The sequence below is a fragment of the Takifugu rubripes genome, chromosome 9, assembly GCF_901000725.2.
Source record: "Takifugu rubripes chromosome 9, fTakRub1.2, whole genome shotgun sequence".
NCBI lineage: Eukaryota > Metazoa > Chordata > Actinopteri > Tetraodontiformes > Tetraodontidae > Takifugu > Takifugu rubripes.
In genome coordinates, this window is record NC_042293.1 from 15,370,805 (window position 1) to 15,387,754 (window position 16,950).

Sequence of the window (16,950 nt, forward strand, 5' to 3'; positions counted from 1 at the left end):
GATATATACCTGCATATATACCTGCATATATATACAGGCATATATACCTGCAGATATATACCTGCATATATACCTGCATATATATACAGGCATATATACCTGCATATATATACAGGCATATATACCTGCATATATACCTGCACCTCACTAAGTTGTCGCGACCTTTGACACCAAATCAATAGTGATTTTAAAGTTTGTATAACAGAGAAATGAGTTTAAAAAAAACCCAAACCAACAGAACTCTTAATTTAGTCGACAATGTGGTTTCTCGTGTTATAAGTAACAGTGGAACCTTTAATGTAAATGATCTGTTGGTTTGGGGTTATTGAACATGCAGTTTAACCACTAACCCTAACATGCAGTTTAACCACTAACCCTAACCCTAACATGCAGTTTAACCACTAACCCTAACATGCAGTGTAACCACTAACTCTAACCCTAACATGCAGTTTAACCACTAACCCTAACATGCAGTGTAACCACTAACTCTAACCCTAACATGCAGTTTAACCACTAACCCTAACATGCAGTGTAACTACTAACTCTAACATGCAGTTTAACCACTAACCCTAACATGCAGTGTAACCACTAACTCTAACCCTAACATGCAGTTTAACCACTAACCCTAACATGCAGTGTAACCACTAACTCTAACCCTAACATGCAGTTTAACCACTAACCCTAACATGCAGTGTAACCACTAACTCTAACCCTAACATGCAGTGTAACCACTAACCCTAACCCTAACATGCAGTTTAACCACTAACCCTAACATGCAGTGTAACCACTAACTCTAACCCTAACATGCAGTTTAACCACTAACCCTAACATGCAGTGTAACCACTAACCCTAACATGCAGTTTAACCACTAACCCTAACATGCCGTGTAACCACTAACCCTAACCCTAACATGCAGTTTAACCACTAACCCTAACATGCAGTGTAACCACTAACTCTAACCCTAACATGCAGTTTAACCACTAACCCTAACATGCAGTGTAACCACTAACTCTAACCCTAACATGCAGTTTAACCACTAACCCTAACATGCAGTGTAACCACTAACTCTAACCCTAACATGCAGTTTAACCACTAACCCTAACATGCAGTGTAACCACTAACTCTAACCCTAACATGCAGTTTAACCACTAACCCTAACATGCAGTGTAACCACTAACTCTAACCCTAACATGCAGTTTAACCACTAACCCTAACATGCAGTGTAACCACTAACCCTAACATGCAGTTTAACCACTAACCCTAACATGCAGTGTAACCACTAACTCTAACCCTAACATGCAGTGTAACCCCTAACCCTAACTACTAACCACTAGCCCCTAACCCTAACTCTAACTGCTAACCACTAGCCCTAACTACTAACCCTCTCAACAAGGTTAGGGTTAGATGTTGCAGACTTCCCCAATTGTTTAAATTAATCCACAATTGTCCGTTCTGATTATTGTCATCTAATCTGATCGTTGAGGCGAAAGTCAGACATTTAGTCTCGTTTCAAATCACCTTTGGCTCTCGTGGAATTTCCACTTGCGCATTTGTTCGGTGTAACTCGGTTGAAAGGGGGCACCGACTTGATGGTAGATTTTCTTTAGATTACTTTCCCACCACCAGGAAGTAAACATTGACGAAGAGTTGGTGGGGAAGAAAGAAAGATTCGGTCCCGGCTGAGTTGGTGAAGGCTCCGCTCCTTTCTTAAACCGACCTTTTGTGTTTCGTCGTGCGCTCTCACTGTATTTACGGGACTCGTTCCGCAAACGTCACAGCCGCTAAAATTCAAAGTTGCAGGAGGAAGCGGCTTAAATCCTAAACGACAAGAACTCTGAGCCGGTTTTCGAGAAGCTACGACGTTGGGTTAGTTCCACGAAGTCATCTTGTCAGGTAAAGTAGGAAACTGCACGCCAGGGTTGGGTTAGCTTGGCTAGCTTGTCATGTTTAACTCGGATCCGTTGCGCACATTGAAAGATGACGATTGCGTGAAATGTTTAATGTTGCTGCTTGCAAACCTTTCTAAGCTAACCGTTTCCAAAAGACACGTTTGAGGGTTCGGGTTCGGTTCGGGTTCGAGATGGTCCCGGTTGTTACCGCTGTTTCAGGGTTAGCACCATTGTGCTAACTTAGCTGATTCAACTTCTCGCTAATTATTCTCATTATTATTCTCATTATTCTCTCATGTCACGGGGTGACGTCACTTTAACCTTTGATTCCACCTTGTTGCACTTACCTGCCGCGTAGCTACACATTAAATGACGTCACCATTTTTTGTGCAACTCAAGAAATACCGAATGAATACATGGATTTTTTGAATGTTTGCGAATGCTTTTAGTTGCCTAATTGTACTGGTATTCTGCATTATTCGAGTTTATTACGTGTGTTTTTTCCAGGTGGAGATGGAGGCAGGTGAAGGAAGTGGTGCCTTGAAGAGACAGAGAGCAGCCCTGTCAGATTCTGAGGACAATGCTTGGTTACCCCCCGGTAGGTGTGCATGCATTCACCAACCAGTGGTTCCAGTTGTGTTGAGGTGCGTGCGTGCGTGCGTGTGTGTGCGCGTGCGTGTTATCAACGAAGGGAGCGACGGTCAGAAGCGGCGGCGGGTGGAACCAGCTGGCCGGGAGAATCGCAGTCCTGAAGCGTCCTCCTCTGGACGCCTGGCCGGGCTGCAGACCAGAGCAGAACCACCCACGGTTCCTTCTGTCCGTTCCAGAGTTCAGCTGCTCACTCGGAGGCAAGATGGTAATCAGCTTTTTTGTTTTGGATGGACTATCAGCTTTCATTTCTAAAGCTCGTCCAGGTTTCAGCAAGCTGGAATCAATGAGAAGGCAACACATTGAATTTATCCTGAAAGTGCACATTTAAACATTGAAACACGTTGTTGGTGGTTGTTTAGGAGGAGCTCCTCTGGCCCAGAGGTGCCTGTCTGACCCTGGAGCAAACAGCCCCACGGTTTTCAATGAGAAGCGTTTCAATGAGCATTTTCTTGGTGAGGAAACACACACACACACACACACACACACACACACACACACATTCTCAAATGCCTGCAGAGTTTTGCTTGTGAATCATAAATGAAAGCACATCAACGCACATGTTTTTTTGTCATCAGTTTAAAACTGCACTGGTGTAAAGGCTCATGGTTGCTCTGGGTTTTGTTGCATCAATACATTAAATGTTGATTTGATAAAAGTAAAAATGTGAAATTTTATCATGAAAATTCACCATAGTAGTTATCATAAAGCTTCCAAAAACTGCCCATGTGTGATGTCTAGTTGTGATCATGTGGTTTTTCTGGCTGATTTCTGGATATTTGTTTCACCTAATGTGAATTAAGTTGGGTGGTGTTCATGTTATCATCCAGGTGCGGGTGAGTTTCATCAGAGACTGGAACGATTTAAAGTTCCAACATTTGAAGGCAGTGTTGCTGCTGCCAAGAGCCCCGACAGCCCCCCCCCTCGGACCTGCGGCCTGGTGTCTGGGCTTCAGCAGAAACTCCAGTGCAGCCTGACGCCCAGCTCCCAGCAGGCGTCCCGTATTCGGGAGGTCGGTTCGGCAGCGGATTCATCGAGTTTTTCACAGTTTAGTTTTTCTGCTGTGTGAATCACACAAATCAACCAAGTTTTCTCCTCATCAGGAACGGAGACGAGAGCTGAGCCAGCTGCAGCCCATCTGTGAGAACGCCTGGCTGAAGAGGAGCAATTCTGATCCCTCATTATCTCAGGTGGGTGCGAACCTCAGCGCTTTAGCTGGTAGAAATAGAGCGACATTCATCTACAGAACAACGAAGCCTGAACTTTATGACTTTGGTTTTCTTCACAATGGTTTATATTTTGATTTTGTTTCACTTTAAAGAATTACGGAACAATGCAACTGTATTCTATAAAACAGGCTTATGTCACAATATATCTGTCTTTTTATAACTAAGTGAATTGCTGGAGAATTTCACATACAACCGCTCCTAAACCTCCATGTTAGCAGATAAAGACTCCTACAGCGCCCCACTGGGTGCCTCCATCTCCATCCATACGGGGACTCCAGTGGCATCCCAAGCAGCCCTGGGATGTGAGTTGGTGTCTGAAAGCACTTTATTCTGTCTGATACTGATTCTGATTCTGATTCCGATTCTGGTCTGACGGTGGATTATCGGGGGTGTTTGGGGTGTTTTCTATTAATCACAAATCACGACCATAACGAGGAAGTCTCCCATTTCTGGACACTAGTCACACAAGTCTATCAACCTTTTAACTCTTCTACAATCCCGTGTATGATGGAGGGATTCACCTTCATCCCTGATCCACTCCGTCATCATCACCATCATCATCATCATCATCACACCTTGAGTGTGTCCCTGTTGCATCATTAGCAGCATAGCTGATAGCTGAGGATGATCCGTGTCCACGTTGTCTGAAACTGTCTCACGTTTGTGTCTCTGTAGGCTGACGATGACGCTAAAATAAAAGATGGAAGCTTCATTGCATCAGGTGCAGAAAAGAACCCACCAGATGAGACGGGTAAGGCCTTTTACGTTCAGCGTCTCCTGTTGGGCCATTTTTACACACATTCAATAATACACAAAATGAATTGAAAGACACCTTCAGCTGCACAATAACACATGTTATTGTGGTATTTAGATCAGCTTCTCCTCTTTCCAAACCTTTTTTTGCCAGCCCATGTTTTACACAAAATACTAAAATGTAGTTCATACATCCCATAATTAATGAAAGTACAAACGGGCGTTTTGGTTGTGAGACTGCTTGAACTGCTGAAATTCGCAGCAGCGGTGCCTGTTGAGCATGAAAACGGTCCTGAAGTGCAGCAGCAAAAGGAATGCAACCTGGAAGATGCTCTTCCAGGCGAAGGAGCTGGGGAGGCCGCGGAGCCCAAAGCGTCACAACGCCAGGTGGTGCTGAAGTTGTCTTTTAGTGAGGATCAAAGGTTTTCCACCACTTCTTTTGGTGAAGAGCATTCAGAAGATAATCCAAGTCCGCTTGAAATAACTCATTTAATGGCGCCAGAAGTGTTTGTTTTAACTGAGGAACCACGGGAACATCTCCGAGCTCCTGAAATCAAAGGGGACGTTCACTCCTTCCCGGCGGAGGAACGAGTCAACATTGCAGTCGGGAACCTCCCACAAAGAAGCCGTGAAAGTTATTTGGCTAGCTGCCGTGATGTCCTTGAAGACAAGGATCACAGACCAGACGTAAAGGAAGTGGAGCCTGAAAGTGGTGTGGATGACGCTGTGAAGGAGCCGTCAACGTTCAGCACAGAGCCCGGCAGCATGGTGTCCTCTGAAGGAGGTTTTGAGGGCCCGCAAAGAGGAAGTACAGCTCATTTCCCTCTAAAACCAGGTCCGGATGCTGTAGCTAGAAATACCTGTGAGGAAACAACTTTGGGCCTCATCATTTCAAAACATGCAGATCTAAAGCCAGAAAAAACCAAACTATTCTATTCTGTAGAGCAAAGCCAACCTGGAGCTTTAGAGTTTAAAGCAAATGGAGTTGAACAAAAGGTTAAAACCCAGGCTGAAGCCTTAGAACATGTTTGCACTGACACCCCTGGACATCCAACAGAGGCCCATGTTGCAGATAAAGATCTGGCAGAAGTCGATCAGGGGCCAGAGAACAAAGAGCTTGTAGAGGAGGAGACAAAAGGAAAGGCGGAGATTGGAGAAAGATCAAAGAAAGTCACTTTTCTCCTGGAAGCTGACGTTCTCGGTGAAGCCACGCTGACGGAGAGCATCGCTCCGATGGGATCCAGCACTCGAACGATCAGAGGTTGGTGGTGTGAGTGGCAGAAGATGCACCTTCAACACTTGGGCACAAACGCGTGCACGTGGACATTTTCACAAGGTGACGCTCAGTTTGTAATGCTTTGTTCTGTTGTTGAAAGTCACGTGCACCTTTTGTTTTTGTGCACAGAAGTGAGTTGTCACGACGAGAAGAATTCTGCAGACAGTCTCGACCAGATGTTTGAAGAAGTCTTTGAACATGTGGACCGGATGGAGGAAGGCGGGGGGGGGGGCGAGGACGATCATGACAGCAGCGTTGGTGCTGAGATGAAGACTGAGCCAGAGGAGCAGACCACCCAGCAGGAACCTGAGAAGACCAAGAACTGTGAAGACATTGAAGAGGAGCTCCTGACCTTTCCTCCCAGTGGCATCCTGTCTCCCCTCAGCAAGTCTGTAGAGGCGGTGGTCACTCCTCTGGTGAGATTTGATTCATATGATGTTCAGTATGTTACATCACCTATCAATCACTTAAAGAATCTTCTGTTTTGGACCCATAGCGACTGACAGTGAGCCAGGAAGCTTCTCACCTGCCCAGCCATCCTGCTGAGTCTGCGCCTCTCTACAGGTACCCAAGGCTGCACAGGTGTGCGTCACGTCACCGGCGGCGGTGTGCGTCACCGCGTCCGGCGGCGGTGTGCGTCACCGCGTCCGGCGCCGGTGTGCGTCTCTGGCGGATAAGTTTGATACATTTGTATCAACATAAAGTGGAGATAATCATTAATCATTTAATTGTGCCCAGAGAGTGCAGCAGTCTTTGAACTAAAAGACAAAGGCTAACCCTTGGTGCTAACCCTTGGTGCTAACCCTTGGTGCTAACCCCAGGTGATCGCTGCACGCTAACATATTGAGCGTATTTCGGTATTTAGTCATGTTTCCAAAGTAGTAGCATTTAACCTGTTCAGGGCGTCTTAATTCTGACCTGTCACGGCCCCGGTTGCTGCTGCTAACCTCCGCCGTGCTGCCTGTGCTCGGTAAATGTGACGGTGCACGCTTCGCAGGGCTTTGCTTTGCTTGAAAGTGACAACTTTATTGTCCAGCAGAAGTGGCAAATGGAAAAGCCGCTCAAGATTGCTTTATTTTTCATTTAAGAATCCATGGATTCATGATCAGCCTTTCAAGAGTCTCGAAGCATCATTTGTTTGTAGCACCTGGCCAGAACACTTTGATGACAACAATGTGGGTTTTTAATTCAAATGGAATGAATCCGATATCGATCTGTCGGTTCTAAACAACAGTTCAGTCATTTCTTTTTCTGATGATGCCATTGTGCTGTACACGCCTTGGTTCTTATTTTTGCTCTATTGAAATAATTGTGCTTTGCTTTGGTTTTTCTGTAACGGACAGTGTTGATGCTTACCGGACCCAAAGACGGACGAAGAACCCCACTGTTCAGAGCGCCCCCCCTGATGCTCGGAGGGCTCCGCAGAAGCCTCCAGCACCTGTCGACTCCAAAGAGAAAATCACTGTGTGTTGCTTCATTTCTGAAAGGAGCAACGAGCCAGGCGCTTGTTGCCAAATGCAGCCTTCACTGCAGTAGCTTCAGACGTTTGAAAGCTAATTAGTTCCTTTTTTGCAGGCTCTGAATGAAGAGGCAGGGAAGCTGCAGACTGTGATCAGCCAGACCATGCAGGCTCTGAGCTGCTGCACCGATGAAGTGCACGGCCGAGGATCCCTGGAGGAGGCTGAGGCTGAAAAACTGCTGCTCGTTTCTTGTAAAGCCATAACCTAGATTTCTGGCCTTGTAGTCGCTATGACTGGTTAAACAGTAGGGGGGAGGGGGAATTAACAAAGGACTTGTTAATGTTGGAATAGTAACAAACTTGTTTGATGCCCCCCCCGGCAGGTGAGAAGCGCTCTGCTCTGCTAGCAGAGATCACCAGACTGAGGGATGAGAGGAGCTCTGGAGAGGCGTCGGGGGAGGATTCTGCTTGTGTTGATCAGCAGCCCTGCAGAGGAACTGTTGGCATCACAAACATACGGCTGCCTCTCAAGCTGGAGTTTGTCTGCTCGTCACACAACCGCCCAGGTCACTGAGTAGAACCTTACTGGTATGTTTCCAAAAAGACAACGTAGGTATTGATGGCAGCAGTTTTTGTTTGCCTTTTTAGGTCGGCCAAGTCACTACTTCTTTGTTCTGATCCGTTATGGCCCCTGCAGCATTGCTGCCACACCCCTGGCTACAGCTGCTGATGCTCAGAACGGAGACACCATCTCCTTCCCTACTTCTGTCACCTTGTAAGATCTGTATGTGATAAACATTGCTGAGTCTGAAACCTCAAGGGTTAGGGCTCAAGGGTTAGGGCTCCAGGGTTAGGGTGAGGGCTCAAGGGTTAGGGCGAGGGCTCTAGGGTGAGGGCTCAAGGGTTAGGGCGAGGGCTCTAGGGTGAGGGCTCTAGGGTTAGGGTGAGGGCTCAAGGGTTAGGGCGAGGGCTCTAGGGCGAGGGCTCTAGGGTTAGGGCTCAAGGGTTAGGGCTCAAGGGTTAGGGCTCAAGGGTTAGGGCTCTAGGGTTAGGGCTCTAGGGTTAGGGCTCTAGGGTTAGGGCTCAAGGGTTAGGGCTCAAGGGTTAGGGCTCAAGGGTTAGGGCTCAAGGGTGAGGGCTCAAGGGTTAGGGTGAGGGCTCAAGGGTTAGGGCGAGGGCTCTAGGGTGAGGGCTCTAGGGTTAGGGTGAGGGCTCAAGGGTTAGGGCTCTAGGGTTAGGGCTCTAGGGTTAGGGCTCAAGGGTTAGGGCTCAAGGGTGAGGGCTCAAGGGTTAGGGTGAGGGCTCAAGGGTTAGGGCTCTAGGGTTAGGGCTCAAGGGTTAGGGCGAGGGCTCTAGGGTGAGGGCTCAAGGGTTAGGGCGAGGGCTCTAGGGTGAGGGCTCTAGGGTTAGGGTGAGGGCTCAAGGGTTAGGGCGAGGGCTCTAGGGTTAGGGCTCTAGGGTTAGGGCTCAAGGGTTAGGGCTCAAGGGTTAGGGCTCTAGGGTTAGGGCTCAAGGGTTAGGGCTCAAGGGTGAGGGCTCAAGGGTTAGGGTGAGGGCTCAAGGGTTAGGGCTCAAGGGTTAGGGCTCTAGGGTTAGGGCTCTAGGGTGAGGGCTCAAGGGTTAGGGCGAGGGCTCTAGGGTGAGGGCTCTAGGGTTAGGGTGAGGGCTCAAGGGTTAGGGCGAGGGCTCTAGGGTGAGGGCTCTAGGGTTAGGGTGAGGGCTCAAGGGTTAGGGCGAGGGCTCTAGGGCGAGGGCTCAAGGGTTAGGGCTCTAGGGTTAGGGCTCAAGGGTTAGGGTTAGGGCTCAAGCCGACTCCCTATGTAGTGAACAGGGAACAAACATGTTGTTTCATCCAGAAAACTTTTGTTCTGAACTCTTTTATGAATTCTTTCTAATTCTAGGGTTAGGGTTCGGGTTAGGGCTAACCCGAATCCTAACCCTTACAAGTTGGACTAATGTATTACCTGCTTTGTCTTTTGGTGTCAGGAAGGATATTCGCTCATCCTTTGAAATTGATGTGGAAGTTTACAGTTTGGTAAGATGAAATCTTGACATGCTTTCACTTCATCCTTTTTCCTTGATTCTAAATTAATAAAGCCCAGGACGCACCTTTATTGTAAATGAAATAAATCGCAGGAGTCCATTAAGTTAGTGGCTCTTTGTGTTTGAAGGAAAGATTTGAAAGACCAAGTGTTTCTATTTTCAAGTCAAGAAATACCATAATTTCTGCTGTAGACGGTGTACCTACATGTAAGATGCGTCGAGGATTATGGTGGTGAATCAACCTTCTACATATTTAATGGAAATGTGTCCACCTCAGTACCTCAGACGCCACTGAAGCAGAGACCAAGGGGAGCCCCTTTAGGGTTAGGGTTAGATTAATCTCGACTGGTCACCTTTGAGAAAACTAGATTGGCCCGCCTAAAGACGGAACCCTGCATGGAAAGACGTGACACAGAATTTTTCAAAACGCTTTTAATTAAACACGTACCAGCAAAATTCCACAAATCTTTTGTTTTGTTTTGAACACCTGCAACAAGACTGATGGAAATGATGAAGAAAAAAGCCAAGAAAGCTTAAAAAATGCAGCTGGCTGTCTCCGTCCCAGCCTGGAACGTTTTCAAGGTCGGGCCACTGCAAAGCTTTGGTGGTCTTGCATTGAGACATTAACCCAAACCCTCACGCTGCCGTCTCCAACGTCTCGCTGTGATGCCAACCCTAACCCTAACCCCTAACCCAACCCTAACCCTAACCCCTCTAACCCGAACCCTCTAACCCTAACCCAACCCTAACCCTGACCCTCTAACCCTAACCCCTAACCCAACCCTAACCCCTCTAACCCTAACCCTGACCCTGACCCTCTAACCCTAACCCCTAACCTAACCCAACCCTAACCCTCTAACCCCAACCCTAACACCCTAACCCTCTAACCCTAACCCATAACCCCCTAACCCAACCCTAACACCCTAACCCTAACCCTCTAACCCTAACCCCTAACCCAACCCTAACACCCTAACCCTAACCCTGACCCTCTAACCCTAACCCTAACCCTAACTCTCTAACCCTAACCCTAACCCTTGACCTGCAGCAGCTCTGTTTCCTGACAGCCAGACATGTGCGTTACATGTATGTAGCGGCCTGCAGCTCAGGAACTAACGATAAAAAAGCGCAGGGTTCGACTCCTGGGAGAAAAGGAGTGGTTTATATGCCAGTAATGAGGGGAATAATGTAATAATGAAGCAAAAATACCAAATAATGCACTTCTTGTTTGTGCTATTCTTCTATTACCGTATTGGCCCGAATATAAGACGACCCTGATTAGAAGACGACCCCCTCTTTTTCAAGACTCAAGTTTGAAAAAAGACTTTTTGAACACCAAATGTCATTTTTATACAGAAAATAATTACAGTACATCTGAAACAAATGATTATATCTTCGACCCACTTTTCTCCAGATTGTCGCTACATTTCTCTATTTTCTGTTATCTCTTCTTATTTTCTTCTCTTTTCTTTCTTATCGCTATTTTTTTATTTTTCTTCTTCGTGCTACCGCTATTTTTATTTTTCTTCTTCGTGACAGGGGTTCGCTTTGGCCTGCGACGTTAAGTTCAGCATTCGCTTTAAATATATATGGCGCCATCTAGCGTTGTGAATGGGTATAATGTCTAGACCGCGAATGTAAGACGACCCCCACTTTTTCAGTCTTATTTCAACGCAAAAAACACCGTCTTATATTCGGGCCAATACGGTAGTGAGTTTTGTTGTCCAGTAACATTAAATGCACACTGCTGTTGGAGATTAGTTTTAATGTGTGTGTGTGTGTGCGTGTGTGTGTGTGTGTGTGTGACCGTTCAGTCCCACACCTCAGCCAGCTGCCCTCTGGAACGGCCCACCACCAGGTCTCGGGTATGATCAGAAAAATCTTAACTGATTGGTGCTGTTGGCTGTAATGGGTTAGGGTTAACCCATTACAGGGTTAACCCTAACCCTGTAATGGGTTAACCCTAACCCTGTAATGGGTTAATCCTAACCCTAACCCTGTAATGGATTGATGATCTAAACACACTTTCAGGTCACTCCTAGGAAGCTTCTGAACACCATCACAGTGAGTGTCTACTTGTGTCTCTCTTTTTTTTTTTTTTTTAAGTTTTCACATAATTCACAACAAAGATTTTCTGTGTTTTTGAGCAGCGATCCAGTAACGGGATGGCATGTAAGTCTCCACTGGCCAATATTCCTGGAACACAGGTTCAGTTTCATTGTTCTACCCTCTGGGAGGGTTCGAACCCTCTGGGAGGAGCTGAATAATTCTTTTTTTCTGTGATACCACCGTCTTCTCTGGCCAAGTTTCCATTAGTAACGGTTGAACTGGTCGTGCTCGTTTGTCTGTTGCTTTGCCTCCCTCCTGCCTCCCTCCTGTGTCCCTCCTGCCTCCCTCCTGTCTCCCTCCTGCCTCCCTCCTGCCTCCCTCCTGTGTCCCTCCTGCCTCTCTCCTGCCTCCCTCCTGCCTCTCTCCTGCCTCCCTCCTGCCTCTCTCCTGCCTCCCTCCTGCCTCTCTCCTGCCTCCCTCCTGCCTCCCTCCTGCCTCTCTCCTGCCTCCCTCCTGCGTCCTCCTGTCTCCCTCCTGCCTCCCCTCCTGCCTCCCTCCTGCCTCCCTCCTGCCTCCCTCCTGTCTCCCTCCTGTCTCCCTCCTGCCTCCCTCCTGTGTCCCTCCTGCGTCCCTCCTGCCTCTCTCCTGCCTCCCTCCTGCCTCTCTCCCTGCCTCCCTCCTGCCTCTCTCCTGCCTCCCTCCTGCCTGCCTCCCTCCTGCCTCCCTCCTGTCTCCCTCCTGCCTGCCTCCCTCCTGCCTCTCTCCTGTCTCCCTCCTGCCTCCCTCCTGCGTCCCTCCTGCCTGCCTCCCTCCTGCGTCCCTCCTGCCTCCCTCCTGCCTCCCTCCTGCCTCTCTCCCTCCTGCCTCTCTCCTGCCTCCCTCCTGTCTCCCTCCTGCCTCCCTCCTGTCTCCCTCCTGCCTCCCTCCTGCCTCTCTCCTGCCTGCCTCCCTCCTGCCTCCCTCCTGCCTGCCTCCCTCCTGTCCTCCCTCCTGTCCTCCCTCCTGTCCTCCCTCCTGTCCTCCCTCCTGTCCTCCTGTCCCTCCTGCCTCTCTCCTGTCTCCCTCCTGCGTCCCTCCTGCCTGCCTCCCTCCTGCCTCTCTCCTGTCTCCCTCCTGCCTCCCTCCTGTGTCCCTCCTGCGTCCCTCCTGCCTCTCTCCTGCCTCCCTCCTGCCTCTCTCCTGCCTGCCTCCCTCCTGCCTCTCTCCTGCCTGCCTCCCTCCTGCCTCCCTCCTGTCCTCCCTCCTGCCTGCCTCCCTCCTGTCTCCCTCCTGCCTGCCTCCCTCCTGCCTCTCTCCTGTCTCCCTCCTGCCTCCCTCCTGCGTCCCTCCTGCCTCTCTCCCTCCTGCCTCCCTCCTGCCTCTCTCCCTCCTGCCTCCCTCCTGCCTCCTCCTGCCTCTCTCCTGCCTCCCTCCTGCCTCCCTCCTGCCTCTCTCCTGCCTCCCTCCTGCCTCTCTCCTGCCTGCCTCCCTCCTGCCTCCCTCCTGCCTGCCTCCCTCCTGCCTCCCTCCTGTCTCCCTCCTGCCTGCCTCCCTCCTGCCTCCCTCCTGTCTCCCTCCTGCCTGCCTCCCTCCTGCCTCTCTCCTGTCTCCCTCCTGCCTCCCTCCTGCGTCCCTCCTGCCTGCCTCCCTCCTGCGTCCCTCCTGCGTCCCTCCTGCGTCCCTCCTGCCTCCCTCCTGCCTCTCTCCCTCCTGCCTCCCTCCTGCCTGCCTCCCTCCTGCCTGCCTCCCGCCTGCCTCCCTCCTGCCTGCCTCCCTCCTGCCTCTCTCCCTCCTGTCTCCCTCCTGCCTCCCTCCTGTCTCCCTCCTGCCTCCCTCCTGCCTCCCTCCTGCCTCCCTCCTGCCTCTCTCCTGCCTCCCTCCTGCCTCTCTCCTGCCTCCCTCCTGTCTCCCTCCTGCCTCCCTCCTGTCTCCCTCCTGCCTCCCTCCTGTCTCCCTCCTGCGTCCCTCCTGCCTCCCTCCTGCCTCTCTCCTGCCTCCCTCCTGCCTCTCTCCTGCCTCCCTCCTGCCTCCCTCCTGCGTCCCTCCTGCGTCCCTCCTGCCTGCCTCCCTCCTGCGTCCCTCCTGCCTGCCTCCTGCCTCCCTCCTGCCTCCCTCCTGCCTCCCTCCTGCCTGCCTCCCTCCTGCCTCCCTCCTGCCTGCCTCCCTCCTGTCTCCCTCCTGCCTCTCTCCTGCCTCCCTCTTTTGTCCCTCAGCTGCTGCTGCTCCTCTCAACTCTCGGCGCTCCAGCACCTTCTGCTTGGTGGGGTCCCACAAGATCACGTTGGCCTCGTTGGGACTCAGCAAGTTCCCACTGGATAAGGTGAGGAAACAGAACACAATCAGGAAAGGGATTGGTTTGGGAAGGGGGGGGGGGGGGGTTCTATCTTAAAACCAAAACGAAATGAAACGAAATGATAAAAAAAAAACTCCAAAAAAAAGAATTGGGAAAAAGTCTTTTAAAGGTTAGATGTGTTTGTGTGATATTCTGATATTTGTAGCACTGAACTGGTGATTCCCAGTCAGCACTGGGAATGCCGCCCAGCTGTGGGGAAGTCTTGGCTTTCCACGAATATGGCTGAAAAAGCTGAAACACTCTGCAGATTTTGTGATGTTGGTTCACCAGTCCCAGAGCAGGGTAGAAGAAGAGGACGTCCATTAACGGCGTGAAACTATCCAGGAAGCTCCCTGTACTTCCTGTTGATGCATTTCCACTGGTGTTGTTCTGGCCTGTTAGGGTTGACCTTTATATTCCAAACACGAGTGCTACACGTATCGACCAGGGTCACAATATCCCAAACTAAACTAACCTTCCTTCATTTTTATTTTCAAAACAAAGAAACTTTTTAACCCTAACCCTTCTGTTTTTTCTGTTTGATTTTAAAATGGAAAAAAGGATTTTGTTTTGAAAGGGAATTATGAGAAACTAAATCGTGCAGGGATTTTAGAGCTGCTCATATTGATGTGTTGGGAATCTGGGAATGTGTGATCCACTCCCCATTATCAGGCATAATGTGGCATTGATGCAGCATTCCCAGTGTGCTTTATATTCTAATGATATTAATGACGTTCTTTAAATCCTGCTTCCCTTTATTGACGGGAGCTTCATGGTTTGATTTGAACTTTGTGAAGCAGGAAGAAGCTTTTCGGAGGCATCAGTTACTTTTACTGTGCTGATTTCCTCTTAAAGCTGTTGCCAGGTCCCAGTTTGGACCATTTGGTGAGATAAAACCGGATCCTTAAAGCAGAATTATTGTGGGCTGAATGAGTCGAATGATGTGAACGGCAGGAGTTCATCCCGAACCCTTCTTCTCAGTAGGACTCTGTGCTGGATCAGCACATTTCTCACGCACCATTATTGGAGCACAAGTCGTTAAAGGAGTGCTGCTAATGCTGTGAATCGATCCAAATTAGTCCAAGTGATGGTCCTCTCCGACCCAGCACATGATGCTACCGGCGCCGCGTTCTTCCAGTCTGTTAACTCTTGTGGTGACATAACGTCTCCTTCTCCCCTCCCTCGTTGTTTTGATTCCTCCACTCAGATGAAACTTGATGGGAAGATCCGGAGACTGCTGGGAGATGAATTTCAGGAAAAGGTTTCACTCGTCACGCCGTCCATCTCTAACCCTAACCCTAACCCAAACTGCTTTGAGCTCCAGGACTAATTCACTGACGGTTCCTTCTTAATCGGATGTGGATTGTTGACACTTTTTCTTTGATTTGCCCTTCTGTTCTAACCCTAACCCTAATCTAGCCCTAATCTAACTTTAACCCTAACCCTAACTCTTCTGTTCTAACCCTAACCCTAATCTAGCCCTAATCTAACTTTAACCCTAACCCTAACCCTTCTGTTCTAACCCTAACCCTAACCCTTCTGTCCTAACCCTAACCCTTCTGCCCTAACCCTAATCTAGCCCTAATCTAACTTTAACCCTAACCCAACCCTAACCCTAATCTAACCCTGACCCTAACCCTTCTGCCCTAACCCTAATCTAACTTTAACCCTAACCCTTCTGCCCTAACCCTAATCTAACCTTAACCCTAACCCTAACCCTTCTGTCCTAACCCTAACCCTAATCTAACCCTAACCCTAACCCTTCTGCCCTAACCCTAATCTAGCCCTAATCTAACCCTAACCCTTCTGTTCTAACCCTAACCCTAATCTAGCCCTAATCTAACCCTAACCCTAACCCTTCTGTCCTAACCCTAACCCTAACCCTAACCCTTCTGCCCTAACCCTAATCTAACCTTAACCCTAACCCTAACCCTAATCTAACCCTAACCCTAACCCTTCTGCCCTAACCCTAATCTAGCCCTAATCTAACCCTAACCCTTCTGTTCTAACCCTAACCCTAATCTAGCCCTAATCTAACCTTAACCCTAACCCTAACCCTTCTGTCCTAACCCTAATCTAACCCTAACCCCAACCCTTCTGCCCTAACCCTAATCTAGCCCTAATCTAACCCTAACCCTTCTGTTCTAACCCTAACCCTAATCTAGCCCTAATCTAACCCTAACCCTTCTGTTCTAACCCTAGCCCTAATCTAACCCTAACCCTAATCTAGCCCTAATGTCCTGGTGTGTCTGTGCCCTGCAGGTGCCTTTCCTGTCTCCTCTAGAGGGCCACATCTACCTGCAACTGGACAGCAAGAGTCACTCTCTTGTACATCACCAAGGCTTTCTGGTCAGCAGCAGATGTTCCTGATGTTCCTGATTTTCCTGATTGTTCCCGCTCTCTCCAGCCTCTAAGTAATAATGTTGGAGCAGATGAGTGTCTCCAAACTACAGTTAAACCCTCTGACTGTACGCAGACCATGTTTGAGCTGATCAGTGGATTCGGAGTTTGGAATCGCCGATACTTTGTTCTGAAGGAATGTACGATGTACTACTGGAATCATCCCAATGACGAAGGAACAAAGGTGTCACATGACCGACCTGCACGTTGCTCAGTAACTTTAGAGGAGGCTGAAATCTGCTTTCATCTTCCAGGAAGCCGAGAACAGCATCGCTCTCTCCGATTGCTATCAGTCTGTCAGAGCTGTCCAGAGGGACCTGTGTGCCCGACCTTTCACCTTTGAGCTGGTGAGCGCCCGCCCGCCCCAGCAGGACGGTGGTGATCAGGCCTTGGCGAGGTTAGACTGCACACACGCATCTTCATTGTTCGTCTCTTCATGCCACTGCTGAAGCATTCCCAGCATTCCCAGATCTCCCATCCGTGCGCTCGCTGCCCATACGGGACACATGCACGGAAACGTGCGGCTCAGCCAGCGGCATCACTTCGGCCCGTCCCTAGAAGGAGAAATCTGGAATGATTTATTGACTAGAAGCACTAAAATATGTCCAAAAGAAGTCACACGTTGTAGTGCAAGACTGGTCAGCATCAGATCAAATCTGTGTCCAGCCCTTCAGAAGGCTTCAGTGTTCCTGACCTTTGACCTTTGACACGCATGAAGGCTCTTTTCCTTTAGGTTCTCAGCTGATACCAAACAGGAACGACTGGACTGGATGGAAAAACTGAGCCAAGTTCTCCTGGACTTTCACACGTGGAACCCAAGATCAGCGGCCGAAGCCCAGGGTGGTCAGTCCGGTGGGGGTGTGAGGGAGGGAGGGAGAGCATCCTGGAGTGGGGGG

At 49.3% G+C, this 16,950-nt stretch overlaps 1 protein-coding gene across 1 annotated transcript; it reads left to right on the top strand.

Moving 5' to 3' along the window:
* Nucleotides 1-1,354: 1,354 nt before the first annotated feature.
* anln2 (anillin, actin binding protein 2) lies at nucleotides 1,355-16,935 on the top strand (the record flags this gene model as incomplete). Its single annotated transcript, XM_029841403.1, has 25 exons — nucleotides 1,355-1,893; nucleotides 2,397-2,487; nucleotides 2,581-2,745; nucleotides 2,900-2,992; nucleotides 3,368-3,549; nucleotides 3,641-3,727; nucleotides 3,982-4,068; nucleotides 4,442-4,517; nucleotides 5,577-5,855; nucleotides 5,925-6,211; nucleotides 6,292-6,359; nucleotides 7,139-7,259; nucleotides 7,371-7,506; nucleotides 7,638-7,820; nucleotides 7,903-8,029; nucleotides 9,241-9,289; nucleotides 11,109-11,159; nucleotides 11,326-11,358; nucleotides 11,445-11,466; nucleotides 13,536-13,642; nucleotides 14,862-14,915; nucleotides 15,917-16,003; nucleotides 16,131-16,238; nucleotides 16,309-16,451; nucleotides 16,788-16,935. Coding segments are annotated over exons 2-25 (2,778 nt in total), but the record flags the coding sequence as incomplete, so codon positions are not given.
* Between the last annotated feature and the right edge of the window lie 15 nt (nucleotides 16,936-16,950).